The sequence below is a fragment of the Piliocolobus tephrosceles genome, chromosome 15 (genome assembly GCF_002776525.5).
Source record: "Piliocolobus tephrosceles isolate RC106 chromosome 15, ASM277652v3, whole genome shotgun sequence".
Lineage (NCBI taxonomy): Eukaryota > Metazoa > Chordata > Mammalia > Primates > Cercopithecidae > Piliocolobus > Piliocolobus tephrosceles.
Window position 1 is genome coordinate 65,213,738 of NC_045448.1, and position 16,436 is coordinate 65,230,173.

Sequence of the window (16,436 nt, forward strand, 5' to 3'; positions counted from 1 at the left end):
AACCTCTGTCAAACATAAACAACACAGGGTTGCTGCTCTTAAGGATACTGGGGATACGGAGGCAACAAACTGCACAGCTAATCCAAAGACGCGGCAGGACTTGCTAAGTGCATTTGCAGACGCACGGAGCCCTGCGAAAGCCCAGAAGAGGAAGAGGCTGGTTTTGACTCCGGGCATGCAGAGAAGGCTTCGTGGACAGGAATTTGAGTTTGGACTTGGAATGACGGGCAGAATTTCCAGAAGCAGAAGGGGAAGGTGCAAGCAAGGACACGTGGAGGCAGGCCGCTGGTGCGTGCTGGCAAAGCAGCACAGCCCGAGGGTGAGGGTGGAGTGAACCTAGGGCCCAGACAAGAAAGATGTTGAGTGCTGGGCTTCTCTCATTCTGTAAAGAAAGGTGAACTGCAAGATTGTTTTTTCTTCTTTTCATTCAACAAACGTTTTGAGTGCCTACCATATGCTGGGCACAGCTCTAGGCATGAGGACAGATATTCACAATTTGCATGTTCATTGTACTGTCAACATTTTCAAAGAGCTCTGGGAGCCACGGCTTTATCTCATCCTCATAAATACAGAGATTGAATGATTTGCCAAAGTTTTATCATTAATTAATAGCAGATGCTCCTAATTCCAGATACAAACCAGTCTACTGAACGGACCCTCCGTCCTAGTTGCCTGGTGCTTATCTCTGCGGGGTGCCTGGAAAGTGCTTGCCCTGTTCTTCTGCCCCTGCATCAGTGTGCTAAGGCTGCTGAAACAAAGTGGCCCGAACTGGGTGGCTGGGACAACAGAAATTTATTTTTCTAGAGCTAGAAGTCCGGGATGGAGGTGTCAGCAGGCTTGGTTGCTCTGAGGGCCGTAAGGAAGTGTCTGTCCCACACCTCTCTCCTGCCTTCTGGTGGTTTGCTGGTATCTTCAGTGCTCCTTGGCTTGTAGATCCCCCGCCCCAGTCTCTGCCTTCATTGTCACATGGCCTTCTCCCTGCGTGCGTGTATGTGTTCAAATCTCTTTTTATAAGGACATTAGCCACTGAATTAGGGCCCACACTAATAACCTCATTTTAACCTAATTACCTCTATAAAGACCCCATTTCCAAATTAAAGTCACATTCTGAGGTACTGAAACCTATCTTCTTGGGGGAAACAATTCAGCCCCTAACACCTCCCCAGCACTTCACGCCCCACTCCACATTCCACCGCTGATTGAGCTGAACCTCCACTTCCCAGGCCTCACACATCCAGCCCTTTTCCCTCGCCAGTGGTGTGGTGGCCCAACCACACCAAAATAAAAGCCTGCCCAGGCCAGGTGAGGCCAGAACCCATGACTCCATCCAAGACAGCCCAGCAGCCAAGGAGGTTGCACAGGGTCTCCCGCACTCCCCATTGGAAGACGGCAGGGGCAGGGTTCAGATGGTATAATCAGGGGGTACACCTGGAGGATGTGCAACAATCACGTGACCCACTGGCATTTTAGAAAGTCAACTCCAGCATCAGGGATGGTAGAGAGATGATCACGGCCGGCACACTGGTCAGGAAGCAGGTACGGCGGTCAGAGGCAAGGAGGGAGGAAGGGTCCGAGATGGGGACACTGTGGTGAGGATGGAGAGGGAGCAGAGGGAATGACATGGCTGGGACTCCGGAACAGGCCGCAAGGGTGGGCAACTGTGTGGAGCAGAGTGCTGAAGACAACGAGCCCACGGAAGAATCAGCCCCCGGGGGAAATGAGAGCCCTTTAGGCGCCCCGAGCGTGAGGGAGCAAATCTTGGTAGATACTGAAGTCTGGAGCTCAGGAGAGAGGCAGGGGCTGGAGACCAGTTTTGAGAATCCTGAGTGGATCAGATCGCCTTGGGAGAGCCAGCGGCAGCAGGAGTGGAGGCTCAGTGAAGAGTTGGGCATGGGCCAAACCCTGGAAGAAACAATGTTTTAAACAGAGCTGGGGCACAGATGTGAGAAAAAGGTCCAGAAGGGTCCAAGCAGCAGGAGGAAACCCAGGAGAGAAGGGTGGTTCCTGAGACCAGGAGGGTTCAGGAAGACCAACAGCACCCACTCCTTCAGGGCCCCCCTGCTGCTCTTTCTTGCTGGACTTTGCTTAATGTGAGCACATTGTCACAAATAAGCTGGTTGAGTTCCCATCGAAAGAAAACTGCAAGCATGCCTCTCTCATCTTTTAACTGTTTATTGTATAATATAAAACTACAAAAGTAAGACTGCTCATTTCCATGTACATTTAATCTGTCCAATTGTTTAGATTACAGCCCAAACCTACATGTGAATACAGCCATCTGGGTTCCGATGTAATGTCTGTAATATTGCATAGAAAAGGCACAGCTCTCAGGTCTGTGGGGGAAAGGTTATACCTCCTTTTTGACAAAAGCCCTCCTCAAAAACCATGCACCAAACATGTCACTATGTACATCTTTTTTCAAAATCTCGGTCATGCGCACATATGGCCTGCATTTCTCTTCCAAACTTGTTATCCCCAAAAGAAGTCCAACTTCTTATTGGCTTCGTCTGCAATAGCATTTGATCCTGGCTAATTTTCAAGAACCATTCAGACTCATTCTTAGAAACACTGAAAACAATTGTACATAAGCAGGACGCACACAACTCCTTGCCTCCAGGTGCGGGGCAGTTACAGGAAGGTAACCATTTACAGCCAGAAAAGGTTAAATATGCTCTTTTCATTGTTTTTAGAAAACGTATAAAGGTCCAATTTGTAACAGCAAGGTTTTCAAATTAAGACAATTCCTATAGAGTAGACTAGCAATCGCTGCACAAAGTAGAGTCTCTTATTACTTTTTTTACATCTGTCATTTAAGAAGGCTGCCCTGCGGTATTCATAATTCATTGTTTACCGCAAAGGTGGTTAATAAATTTAAGCTTTAAAAACGATCTGTAAGTTGATACTTTGGCTCTTTGGAGCTTATTTCATTAAGAAATTTTCCTTGATTGACCTCAGGGCAGTTGGGGCACTCCAAGGGGCTATGGCGATAAAAAGCTCAATTGGTAAAGACACTCGAGAGGTGCAGAGGAGGCTCTGGCCACTGCTCACCCTTTGGTATGAACGAGGGTGCCCATGTGGTTGCCCCTTCTGTCATCCAGAGAAAGTGCTACTAAAAAAACTTTAAAAAATATCAACCCTTTGATGCTTTTCTTAAAAATTTGGAGGTATTAAAACATTCCTCATCCATACCTTTTGCATATTTCAAATAGACCCATATTAGAGAAGAGTTAAAATGAATGTGGACTGTGCATACAATGAGAAGACCTGGGGGCCTCGCTTGGACCCCCTTTTAATACAGATTTACATTCCTACAAGAGAATACATTCCTACCATACATTCTGCACATGTTACGATCCAGATGTTAGCGCTCCACAGTAAAATAAATATATTTACACAGAAAAAAGGAATAAATAACTTATGGGGAAAAAAAAAAAAAACTCACTTCAAATTCAAAGCTCTTGCGATTCTGCTCTCATCTTGTCACTTCATTGCACATCACTAACTGTCCTCTCCCAGCCCCAGCTCAGCTTTCTCGTGAAGGCACCTCAAGCTGCCTGCCTGGCCCTGGATGCTGTGTGATATCTTTCATAAAGGGGAAGGCACTGCTGGAAGCACATCCCACACTCAAACTGGGACTTGGAGATCCCACTCCAGCTCCTACTGTTCCCTGTTGGGACATCACTTTGTAAGAATAGGATGCAAAGGCAATTAGAACCCTAGATCATTTTGATCTTTCTGAAAATGGGCTGCTAATTTTCCATGTCTTTCTTGTTACACTTTGAGTATCAAGGATTTATGGCAAGGGTGTCAGAGTTAAAAAGCATTTGCCTGCTGTTATTGGGGGTTTTGTTTTGATTTTGAAGCCCAGCCTTACAAATACATGAGAGTCAGAGAACCAAGTTTGGGCAACACTTCTCCGTGCTTATTTGAACTGTTGCCCAACATACGGGATTTGTTTAAACACATGATTTGCTAATCCAACAAAAGTACAGTTGTTGTAAGTTACTGTAAATCACTTTCTAACAATAGCAAACCAACTGTTGTACCCTGTTATTGTTCAGAATCATCAATACTATTGTATATGTGTATGTAGGTAGATGTGTGCAGCATGTGGCAGGTTTGCCGGGTCTTCCAGTTATAGAAAGCATGGAATCTGGGCAGACTTGTACTCTGCAAGAAAGGAAAGCTCTTAAAATTAACAGGCACACTGACACTGGAAGCATCTACTACAACCCTCACCTCAGTTGCATGGTCCCTGGTCCTATTAAAGGAAATGACACACCTGTAGCAGTACGAGGTGTCTGCATGGAGGTTGCTTGTAGGAGAACAAGTGCAATTTGATCAGTTTCTCACTGCTCTACTGAGTTGATAACTAGCCTTTAAAACACATTCAAGTGGGGGAAGAAATTAGAATGTAGAAAGACTTTATCATATCACACTCAAAACTTTTGCTTAGATGAGCAGTTCCTTCATCACAAACATCTTTGCTTTGCCATGTGCATTACAAAAATAAAACTATCTATGGCTTGCTTAAAGTGCCATTTTATAAAGTTGTCTTTTGTAATTAGCCAGAAAGACCCAATTTGATCCATGGCAAGAAGTGAGCAGAACAGGTGACTGAATAGTGACAAATGACCAACAACAAAGACGACAACAACAACAACAAAACAAAATCCCATAATTTAAACATTTTTAAATAAATATAAAAGTTATTCCTAAAGAAGCCATCTGCATAACAATATAGGTTGTAACCGGCACTCAACAGCTAAAGTACCATTGGAAGAAAAGAAAAAACTGAAACAAGAAGGCCATAAACAGTTTCGGCAACAAGCATGATACATTGCAAACTTTTTAAAATTAAATGTACACCACTAGGAATAAAAAGCTACTTCTCAAGTGTGTCCTGGGAGATAAGGTGGGCGGGGGTTAGGGGTGGGGTGGAGATTGGGGGCGGGAGGGAAAACATGCATAGAAAGTCCTGTCTGAGTTTTGGGGTAAAACAGCCTTGACAAGTGTAAAGTAGCTGATTTAGGAAAGCAACCAGATGGGAAGCTGTGACGTAATGTGATGAAATCCAAGTTCAAGAGTCACACATGTTGTAAGAGTGCATCCCGGGCCGGCCGAGGTGAGCCAAGCTCACTGTGGTGATCATGAAGATGCCACTTTCAGCTCTTAGCAACAGAAGGAAAACTCTAAGGAAAGGAAGCTGCAGAAGACAATTTAGCAACTGATGGATGCCTTCTGGGGAGATTTTCTTCTTTAAGGGCCCTAAGCATTGCAACAGGGCTGAGTTCCATGAAGAAGTTGGTTGCTTTTCATAAAATTTTGTTCGGATGTAAAATTTCAGGCCATCATAAAAATTATGCCAAAAAGGAAAGATCTGGGTTTTCATTAAAAAACAAAATAAAAACAATTAAAAGCACAAACTTGGCATAAATACACTCTTAAGATGGTAGCTCTACCCTCAAAAGAGGGAGCAAAAGAGAACCATCACTTAAACCCCCAGCTCCACAGCCATCTTCCGCCAACTGCTTAATGCAAGTTTGCTGAGCACATGTGGCTCTGGCTTTGGAAGTCACAGTACTGGCAGGTGTTGGTGCCAGGGGGTCAGTGTTTGTGAAATTTGGGTGTGATATCACCTGGCCCTTTCTTAAAGCGCTGTGTGTGTGCGTTTATGTGTGTGTACGTGTGTGCCTGTGTTTGCATTTGGGGACATCAACTGCAGATTGATTTGATCCAATTTTCTCTTGCACCATACACATATAAAACATTACGACTCTATAAAAGTACAAGTGCAACTTGTACATCTGAAGTTTGCAGGAACTATGTGAGCAAATCCTATCAAAATAGCTATCTCATATGTATAAACAGCATTTGTTTTTAGAAAAACAATATCATAAACTGCAGAATCTGTACAAAAATATAAAATAAATTTGGGCAGCAGTTTTCTAAACAGCCATGTAAATGCAACACTTACGAGGAGTAGTTAATGCCTCTAAAAAGGCCGAATTGCCAAGTCAACCTATACAGGGCGAAAATGCCAGAAAAGGTACTGAGATTATCTAAATAAGATATATATATATATATATATGTGTGTGTGTGTGTGTGTATATATATATATATATAGTTTTCTTTACCTCTTGCAATAAAACTTATAGAAAAAATAGACAAATATGCACATGCAATTTACAGCTTTCCCAACTTAATCCTTGTGCTTCACTTGAACTGTTTATTTTTGTCATTCAACATTGCAACATTGTCTTCGAATGGATTCTTTCCTAAACCAGGGTAGTAGGTCTCTGAGGAACCACTCAAAAAAGTGTATTACAAGTGGTCATACTTGGATGAAGGCACTCCAACTCTGCTCAAAGCAAAAACTAGTGTGATCCTGTTGTAAAATTTTCTTTTTCTCTGAAAAAGGCAAGCAAGGGTGCATGCACAGTGTGGAGAATTGTCAGGGTTATGGGAACGCTCTGGGGTCTGGGTGGGCACAGTCGCTGGGTCCCTGGGTCTTAGGACCCGACAAGCACCTCCATGATGTGGTCCAGCTCTGTGAGGTCCATTTTGAAAGGCTGACTTGGGGCGACAGGCTGACTGCTGTAAGGAGCCAGAGTTTTGAGGAGGTCGTCGGCAGACACAGGGGCCATTTTTGAGGCTGTCCCTGATGAGGAAGTGCAGGGGTCAAAATCATACATGGACGTATCAATGTCAGCAAACAGGATGTCATCCAGGGTCAAGTCTGTGAGGAAACCCGTGGACGTCGTTATTTCAAAATTCCCAGGCAGAGAGTCCATCAGTTTTGAGTCATCTGCGCGGCTCTCTTGAGGACCGTCGGGTTTCTGGGCACCAGCCTCGCTGGAGGTCCCTTTCACGCTGTCCCTCGCAGCCGCGGCCGCCTCTGTGGAGGTAGATGTGGGACAGAGTTCCTCGATCTCGTCCAAGGCAGAGGAGAAACTGTCCTTTTCTGGTGAGAGGGTTGGAGGTGACAGTTTGGTGGGAGCCGTGGGCTGCATGGCCTGGGAGGTGCAAAACGTGTCATCGTCGTCCTCGAGCAGCGAGGCTGGGGTGAGGCAGGCCTCCAGGGGCGTAGTGCTTCCGAGGTCGCAGGGGTGGGAGGATGGGGGCGCCAGGTGGCTGAAGGCCGGCGGGGCCTCTCGGTAGCTGTCACTGGGCTCGGTGGTGGGCTGGGAGGAGGGGGTGAACATGGGCCTCAGGCTGCCTTCCTGTTTGAGTTCCTCCTGGATCCGCCTCAACATGTTGTTAATTAAAACGGTCTTTTGCAAGCTGGGCTCTGTCAGGGGCCTGTGGTTATAGAGTTTCATAAGGGAAATGTTGAAGATAGTCTGACGCTGTAAGGTGTAAGACACCTTGGATGGACCGTCACAGGGAGACACGATTTTGCCTTCCAGCCCATCTTCATGCTCATCAAACTTCCGTTTTCCTCCTTTACCCAACATAAATCTGCAGAGGGGAGAGGGAGGAAATGGCATTAATCACATGAAAGCTGATTTCTACCATAAAAAAAGAGACCAATTTTAGAGGGCAGGACTTGGACCTCAGTTTCCTGCCCAGGGTTATTTACAAGTACATGTGGATTAATTAGGGGTGGGAGGAAGGAAGACCTTTTACAATACGAGAGAGTTAGAAAATCCACCTTTGTATGCCTGTGGAGCAATTTTTATCACTAGGTAGTCTAGTGAGTGTATTTCTTGAGAAATGTGTACGACACAGACAAGTTAAGAGTTACCATGGAAACCATGATTTTGACTTTCTCAGCTCATGTGCTTGTGTTCGCATGCCTAAGATTATCATGCAGGTTCAACTTCCCTCCCCCAAGTAGATTTATTTTTAAAGCCCAAGAAAACACTTATAACGCTATGACCTAAACAGATATAGGTGTCACAGATTACAGCTTGAGCACTTCTTAAAGGATTAAAAGAACCAAGTTAAAGAAAGAGAACATGTATAATTTGGGTAGAACTGTGTATGCTTTCAAAATGCTTTTCCTTCCTCATTAAGCATAGAGCCTTTCTGCCTGGTTGGTGACATGCGGTAAAGCACTGCGCGTGTGTTAAATGACCACAGTGACTGAGCCGCCACCACTTTCCATTGTCGAATCAAGTGGAGGAATGCGTATTTCCCAGCCTAAGTTTTGCCTTGGCTCAATTTCATCCACGCATAGTTATGCCTGAAGACAACTGGATTCATTTTAAATTAATTAACTCTGATTATAAGCATTGCTGTTTGGGTACTTGACACATTTCCTAACAAAATACCTCCTGTGATTCTAGAGATACATGCGTATTTTGAAGAAACCATGACCTCGTATCTCAGACCCTGAGAATCCGGTAATGGGTGGAATTTTAAAACTGCAGCGAGGAACTCCTGCCCCACCTCGCCTGCTGCTCACAGGCCAGACTGTCCTCTCTTGCTCTGGCCTTACTGAATACGTTTTGTCATCTGGTTGTCACCTTCTGGGGAGTGGTCCTTCCGACCCTCCAAGATCACCATCTCCTTTCAGAACGTCTACTGTCTAAACGGAACAATCTCAAGTCCATTAGCCTTTGGCTCAAAGACCTCACTTTCTAACCATTTAACAAGAAATCTGTCTTTTGGCGTTCAGGTGAGGATCATGGTTCGAATGAAGCCGGGCCCATGCTTGCTCCCTCACCATCCCCGTCTCCCACTACAGCATTCTCAGGGACTCCTGCTAATCCTGTCCTTAGTGTGACTCACTCTCATGTCTTCATATATAGGCAACTGCTTTGTAGTTATCCAATTTCTCTTCTAAATGCCACTTACCTTTTAATGAACTGCTTCAGCTGATTGATCACACCTCATTCAATCCTCTATTAACTTCTCCACATCTACACTGTCGTAGGCACTTGGCCAGGCCCAGTGGGCAGCCCACGTGAATACCCTGGCCTTCAAGAGGCTAAACATCCCCTCCTGCACCTGATCACCATTTTGAATTTCAAGTCTCGTCCTAAAGAAATAAGGCTAAATGGAATATAAACTTCACAGAACTTCTTTCTCATACTTTGTCAGAAAGCAGGCCATGCTGCCCTCAAGGCCAGTATACAGGTGGACATGCAGCCTGCCACTTGAGGCCATCTTACCTCATGTCTCAGTCTCCAGAAGAGACAGATGAACAAGCTGCGACCTATCAACATCAGAACTGGCTTGAGATTTGTTAATGCTTACGAAGAATGTGGAGTTACTTGCATGAAACATTTCCCCTCATTTTGTTAACATTTAAAAAATGGCTGTCAATCACAATGACCAGTCCAGTAATTAACTGTTCTCCAGGACAAGAAAGGTGATGATAGTAACAGCTGGTTTCTCTAATACTCCATGTGATAGACATATTTCCTACTGTTTAGTGCTAAAAGTCTCATTTGTGTATTTACTTTGCATAGAACATTTCCTATCTAAAGTATCTGTTTAAACTTGAAGGTGAATCAGAGTGGAGGTGGTTTCATCTCACATTGCAAAACATTTTCTAGTTCATGCATCAGAGGTGCTACTGGACAATTGGGTTTTGAAACATATAACTGTATTCACGAGTATACTATTGGTATTTGCTTATAATTTAAGCATTTAAATACTTATAGAAAAATTTCACTTTTGCTAAAGAGCTTACTAAGTGCATTTAATTCTCATATAAAGTTCTAAGATCTATGTTATGTTATAATGTGATCATGGCAACACACTTAAATGTGTGAGTACACAGATAAATACACACTCTAAAACAATGTTTCTTGAAGTGTGGCCACAGATGGTGCCTGTCTGTGAACTGTTACTGGTCCATGATGAGATATGGAGAGACATTTTATTATTTAGAAACTTTTACAGCAAATGTACACAGTAATTGTATGTCTGTACATGGAATTTTTTTTTAATGGGGCTTCCATTTTCCATAACTTTGTATTTTTATTTCATTTCATGGTAATTATTTTTATTGCATCTTACTAAAGTCTATGAAAGATAGAGGAGATAAAGTGGAGTGTCAAAGCCCCAGGGTGACCTAGGAAGCCAGTGGGTCACAGGCCCCCCTTTCGTGAACTCCAGGCCTAGCCTGGAACTATTGTTATTTTCTTAGAGTGCCTGAGGAAAGAGAGGCTTCTGAGGAGCTAGGAGCTGGGGGGCCAGGGAACCAAGAGAGCCCCTTGTCACAGGAAGCTTGAGAAGCACTGTCCATAAGCGTAAAACAAAATACAACCGAAAACAAACTAGCTTATCGCCACTGTGATAAGCTAGTGATTTTTATCGGTTTTCTGGAGGAGAGGTAACATTTAGGGAAGATGGTGTAGACTCTTCTTATAGTCATCAATGCAGAATTGTCTTTTTAAGACTTGTTACTAGAACAACAGAACTTTTAAATAATGCATTTTTCTAGAAATAATCACTGAATCTACAGAATTCACATATTTAAAAAGTATACAGGTCATGCAATAGGCATGACCATAGGCATTTAGTAGAATTCCCATAGCTGAAAGAGATCTTTGGAGATATTTTCAGAAGGATTTCAATGTGAGAAGCACCTAATTTCCAATTAGAATGATCCAGCTGGCCAGAGCTGTGTGCTAATCCTAATGATTTAGAGAAAGCCTGATAAGACATCTGTAATGCTGCCTGGAAGGGGAGGGCAGAGGGCTCGGTAAGCAAAATCTGTGAGCAGGAACAGACACACACACCAAATCTTGGATGCGCTTCAGAGGTGTGAATAAGGACCCCTGAGGAAGTGTACCTCAAGGCAGGTTTGCAAAAACCATTTCTCTATTTTGTATTATATTATAAGGCAAAACTGACTCCACACACCCAGTAAGACTGTAAAATGCCTATCATCTTAATTTTTAATCCTAATTCTATCTAAGCTGTTACAGAAAGGAATACAATGCAACATAATAAAAAGTGAAGTCATTTTCCTTAAGTTTGCCTGACACACTGCAGTAACATTACAATGAGCATATTCAGAAGAGGCCTCCAACTCCTAGATGGGGAGGGCAGTGGGAACTCTCACTCTCAGGGTTTTGCGTAACAACCACCTCCTTACGCAGGGCCCAATTTAAAGGAGAAAAGACACGACATGCCCTCAAGAACCAGAGGGCAAGAAGCCAGGCGCATCAGCCCCTCCGGGCCTCTCTGGGCCTGGCTCAGGCTGGCCAAGGTCAGGGTCGGCCCAGCTCCTAGCTCCTCAGAAGCCTCTCTTTCCTCAGGCACTCTAAGAAAATAACAATAGTTCTTTAACCTCCCTTTGGAGAGGCAAGGGGCCTTTCAAAAAGGCCTCACTGGGCTGCAACTTGAAGATGGAGTAGCAGGAGCTCGCTAAGGACGTCTAGGTAACTCTAGGGAGGGGCTGTGGTTCCTGTGGAGGGTGGGCCTGGAGTTCACGAAAGGGGGGCCTGTGACCCACTGGCTTCCTGGGTCACCCCAGGGCTTTGACACTCCATTTCATCTCCTCCCTTGGCTGGTGAAGACCAAAGCCTAAAAAACCCATGCCTTCTACCCAATTTTTCTAGACAAAGACCCAAAGTGACCCTGAGCTCCAGGGTGGGGCTGGAGACTCCCACGTGGAGGAATCATGTGGGTGCTCCTCCTTCTTCTGCCCACCCCAAGGGGCCTAAAACTAACCACAGCCACTTTTCTACTGAATAGTCATTGGCTCTTAGCATGAGGTTTGAGATCAAATGACCTCCCTCCCCAATAAACTTTTCAGAAACAAATTCCTAGCATTCTGGTTTTCTAAACATTAATTTTAGCAACTATTAACTGCAGCAAACCAAGTTTCAAACATAAAGAACAAAACTCACAGGTAATGACATAAATGAAAACTTCTGGAGTTTTCCAGGAAATTTCATACTAAACACAACTCTGTACACCAAAACTAGTTTTCAACTGTGCAACTTTTCATTAGGAAGGACCCCGCCCTCAAAAGCTACAATCTGGGCAGATGCTCAAAAGTAACAAATGTCACTCACTAGAAGTGTCCTCAGAAGTCAAAGGACCAGAGGACCAGGTGCCTGAATGACTTGACTTTTTGGGGTTTTGCAATTCCAGAATCTGAGTGACTCCCACCGTAAGGAATCTGAGAGATTACTGTGGGCTGGGGGCAGCCGGGAGACCAGTGGAAATAGATTCGTAGCCTATTTGAAATTTATATTTAAGGTGGGACTGTCTCTTCGTATCTGTTTCCCGTCTCAAGATAGTGAGCCCCCCAGGGCACAGACGGTGTGTGTGTTTTGTTCACTTCTGTACTCTCAGCATACGGCAGTCTCCAACACAAGATGCTCCGTAGATAGTCACTGAATACACGAACGGTAAGTGGAAATAATGAGGAAAGACACCAAGAGGCAGCCAGGGCAGCACTGTAAAAACAGAGACAGTTGTGTGTGTGTATGTGTGTGTGTCCTTGAGTGAGAACTGTGTCTGGGAGGGAGGATCCAAGGAAGGGGAGGGTTGCACAGACCTCCGAGTTGAACGGTTTTACAGGGTGGGATCAGGGTCGCACAATGCACCAGCAGCTGAGATACAGAGTAGGCAGGAAAGCTCCAGCTGAGAAGCTCTTCTGTGAGCCACTCTCCCATCCTTCACTTCTCAACCAAGGGAAAGCCTTAGGCTCACCTGGAGGCCTGATAAGCACCGGTGGTTGGGCCCCATCTCCCATATTTCTCCTTCAGCATGTCTGGGGAGGGGCCCTCGAATCGGCATTTCCAACAAGCTTTCAGGTGATGCTGGTCTGGGAACCTCCCTTTGAGAACTACCGTTTCTTCTTTTCCTCATCAGGCCATTTCAAGTTTAGGCCGGAGGATATCTTTATTCAGTGAATCTTGATTCCCAAGGCCTTCCTTATTTGTGTCTAATTTAGCAGGGCAAAAAGGAATGAACAGCATTTTTGTGATAGTAACTGACAACTGACATTAGAAAACAAAACACTGCATGCAGAGTTAAGATGTCTTAAACTCAATTTTAATGACAAAACTCAGGTTCTCAAACTGATGTGTCAGATCCTACTGGCCCAGTGGGGACCAGATTCTCCTTGCTGGGGTCTTAAAGTGATGGCGGTGGGATCTTATCCAAAGCCCAAAAAGGAACTGAAATAGTACTTACGTTTAAAAGAGTAAGTAACAACTCCCACTACTACATTTTGCAAAAAAAAAAAAATGCAAACAATTTTTTAAAAGATGAATCAGAAAAAGTTATCTTTAGCTCAATGTTTTCCAACTATTTAAAAGCTACACCTCTTTAAAATCTCTTTTTTAAAAAATTACTGTCCTTTAATGTTATTTGAACTGTCAAAATAGATGTTATGATTTTTTTAAGTGAGACTATTAAATCGACTTTTCCAAACTACCGCTTCTGTCATCCTACCACCAACAACAAAAACTACTGCTTTAACCTGCAGGCTCACCCCAGCCTCTGCAGACATCACAGCATCCTGGTAGCTCCCTGGACAGACCCTGCAGGCAGTGCGGGGGCTGTAGGAGGCCTGCACAGGGAGCCCTCCTCAGCAAGACTGGCTTGCTGGGTTTCTCTGTGCCAATCAAAAAAAGATGCAAAAGTCTTCATAGATGTAACACTCTGCATTGTATTTTAACTTGATTCATCCCAAATGACTGTCATTAGCCTGGGCAGAAGGAAAACTCTTGATAGACTTTTCTACTCAGTGTCTGGAGAAAGCGAATTCATGCCACAAAAGGACTTTAAAAGGGGGTCAAAGTTGACAGCTTAGTTCTAAATTCTTAAGAGAGGAAATAATTGGGGAAGGTGTGACTGGTCTTGTGACCAAAAAGGAATCAAAGATTGAGTGGAGACACCTGGTCCTGCAACCCTGGGGCTTGTGCAGCTCGGCACCACCCTGACCCGGTGTGGGGATAGATGGGGAACCCAGGAAAGCATCGCCTTAGAAGCCCAACTGGTTTGTACCTTGTGCACCTTTTCAAGAACTTTTTCCAATTTCCTTTTGGGAAACAGCAACAACTAGACATTCTGTATGCTCTCTTCTCAAGAGTGCAGCAGGCTTCACAATTAAGTGGTATGTTGTTTTAAAAGTCAGGTAACAAGGCAACACTGAACTCCCGTGTCTGCCGTGGTGTACCGGCGGCTAGTGGGGCGAGCTGGCCATGCTCTGCCGCTCACCTGGGTGGAGAGCGCAGCTGGGGCCTGCCTCGTGATGAGTCACCGGCCTGCACAAGCGGGATCCTGCACGGCTCCACATGCACACTATACTTCAACAGGAACGTTTTCAAAACGCTAGCTAACAGCTCTCAGCAAAAAGGCTCCTAATTCAAAGGGGAGCTTTAACGAGTCGTATCCCTAACCTCATCAGACACATTGTCCCATATGGCTGCTGGTGTGACCACTGGTTGCTGACGAGTCCAGAGGTGCCAATGCTAACACTAAAACAAGAAAGATGAGGCCTTTACCCCAATGCCAACGCTCAAAGTAGTGATCTGCCCTCATGCACCCACTTCTTTGTCAGAAAAAAGCTGAGAGAAGACGTGTGGCAATTGTCTTACAAGAAGCCTGGCAGCGGTCCTTCCCTTCCCCTGACATCCTGTGCCATCAAAGCCCACAGCCCTAAGTGGAACACATTCATTCTCCTGGTGTCTCTTGGCGGTGGTGGTGGAAGAAAGGGGTGCCCCCGGTAAAATTAGCTGGGCGTGTGGCAGACTTCTGAGCCGAAAAGAGGCTCGAAGTAGGGCCAGGATTGTTTTGAGACAACTTCTGAAACACAGAATATGCTGTTTCTCTTCTCCTCACTCCACAGGCTGGCCTTCCAATGCGTTTAGGACCCTGCTTTTGAGGCATCCAAGTGGGAGAGCCTCTGTTCATGACAAAAGGGAACCTCCCACCAGCCTGAGGGCGGGACGCTGAGGACCCCAGCGCTCTGCCTCGAGGCTGCTGTCCTAGTGTGACACAGCAACTTCTGAGCAGGAAGGAGAAGCCCGATCCTAATTGGGGGAAGCTATTTGCTCAGACAACTTTCTACACTTAAAATATTACACCTTAAACAGCACACTGGACTAAGAAATCTGATCATGTCCAGGCTTTTAACACCCTCCTCCCTCAAGGAACAAGAAAACACACCAGCGAAAACAAAGAGGCTGCCCTGAAAAGGTTGCAGTGGCGGATGATGCTGGCGGAATCAGAAAGGAAGCTAAGAGAAACAGGCGCGTCCTCAGCCGGGCCTCGTGTGTCCTGACACTGCAGCAGGCACGGGATGTGGGCTGTTCCCTCCAGCACGGTGCGGGGAGGTGCTGGGGTATCCAAAGAGCAAAAGTAGACCTCGGACCCCAAAACAACTGCGTCGGGCCCAGGGAGTGGGCAGAAACAGGGGCAAAAATTCCAACAGGGAGAGACCGTCTCTGGCTTATTTACAGACAGGGTAAGGATGCCCAAAGACAAGAGGAAGTATTAGTAACAGAACCCATGAAGTTCTATGGATTGGGATGCTTTAAAAAACACACACACAAAAAACCAAAGCTCATCCAGAATTTGAGGCCCCTGCAGTAACATCCATGCTAATTGGTAAGGAAGACAAAGCCTCCCCTAACAAATCGGCAATGTAATTATAAAGCCAGTCACTAGATCAAGCCAGTCACCAGTGCTCCAGCGATATTCTGAACCTGTAACCCGATACCACTGTTTGCTGCCGGCGCCTCCTCCGGGCTCTCCCGCTGCGCACCGGCCGCGCGGGGGCCCGCAGGGCAACGCAACTTAGGCTGTTTGTGCAAGATCAGACCCTGCATTTGACGAAGACCTGCAGGAGCAATCCTGGCTTTCTTGACAGTGGAGAAGAGGGCAGGGGGCGGGGAAGCCTGACGATACACTGAAATTCGACCAGGAAGTCAAGCCCTAAGTAAATTTAAGAAACAACCTTTACTGTTTGGGGTTGTTTTCTGAAGTTCAAATTTTTAAAATTCTAGTTTCTCCTCTCAGATTTTTACATGCTTCTATTAAATTGAAGGCAATTTCCAATACTGGAGGTTTGTCAAATATAATCTTTTCTCCTAGTAAAATAATTTTTAAAAATGTTGACGACTGCATTTAGTAAGCAAAATGTAGTCAAATTCTGGGAGGGAATATTTCAAATAAATATTTCTTTAGACTAAATTATGGCCTTGTTAGTACACATCTGGAAAGAAAATAGGCTTTTTAGAATACAACTGTCAAGTGGTATAAAATGTTTCTAATATCCTGTCTCAGTGGTTCCTCTGCCAGCTGGGAATTTTAAGTTTTAATCCCAACTCTTATGAAGCTATGGACACCAATCACCTTCTTCCAAGGACAATGAGAATGCTGTCAATTGTTTTATTTTACCTAAGGATTCTGGCTAAAAGTATGGTACACTCGATCTAAAAAAAAAAATTAGAAAGAAAAAAGCTTTATTTGTTTTCTCAGTTTTAAGGATTTTTTTTTTTAATTTATAAAGA

The 16,436-nt window shown here is 44.8% G+C and overlaps 1 protein-coding gene across 2 annotated transcripts in view; it reads right to left on the reverse strand.

Moving 5' to 3' along the window:
* Nucleotides 1-2,156: 2,156 nt before the first annotated feature.
* Nucleotides 2,157-16,436, reverse strand: part of SERTAD2 (SERTA domain containing 2) — a 128,814-nt gene continuing 114,534 nt past the window's right edge. For both annotated transcript variants that reach the window (XM_023223964.1, XM_023223963.1), the window contains exon 2: nucleotides 2,157-7,461. In XM_023223964.1, coding sequence (XP_023079732.1) covers nucleotides 6,513-7,457 — 945 coding nt within the window. In that variant the 5' untranslated portion in view covers nucleotides 7,458-7,461 and the 3' untranslated portion in view covers nucleotides 2,157-6,512. The remainder of the gene's footprint in view (nucleotides 7,462-16,436) is intronic.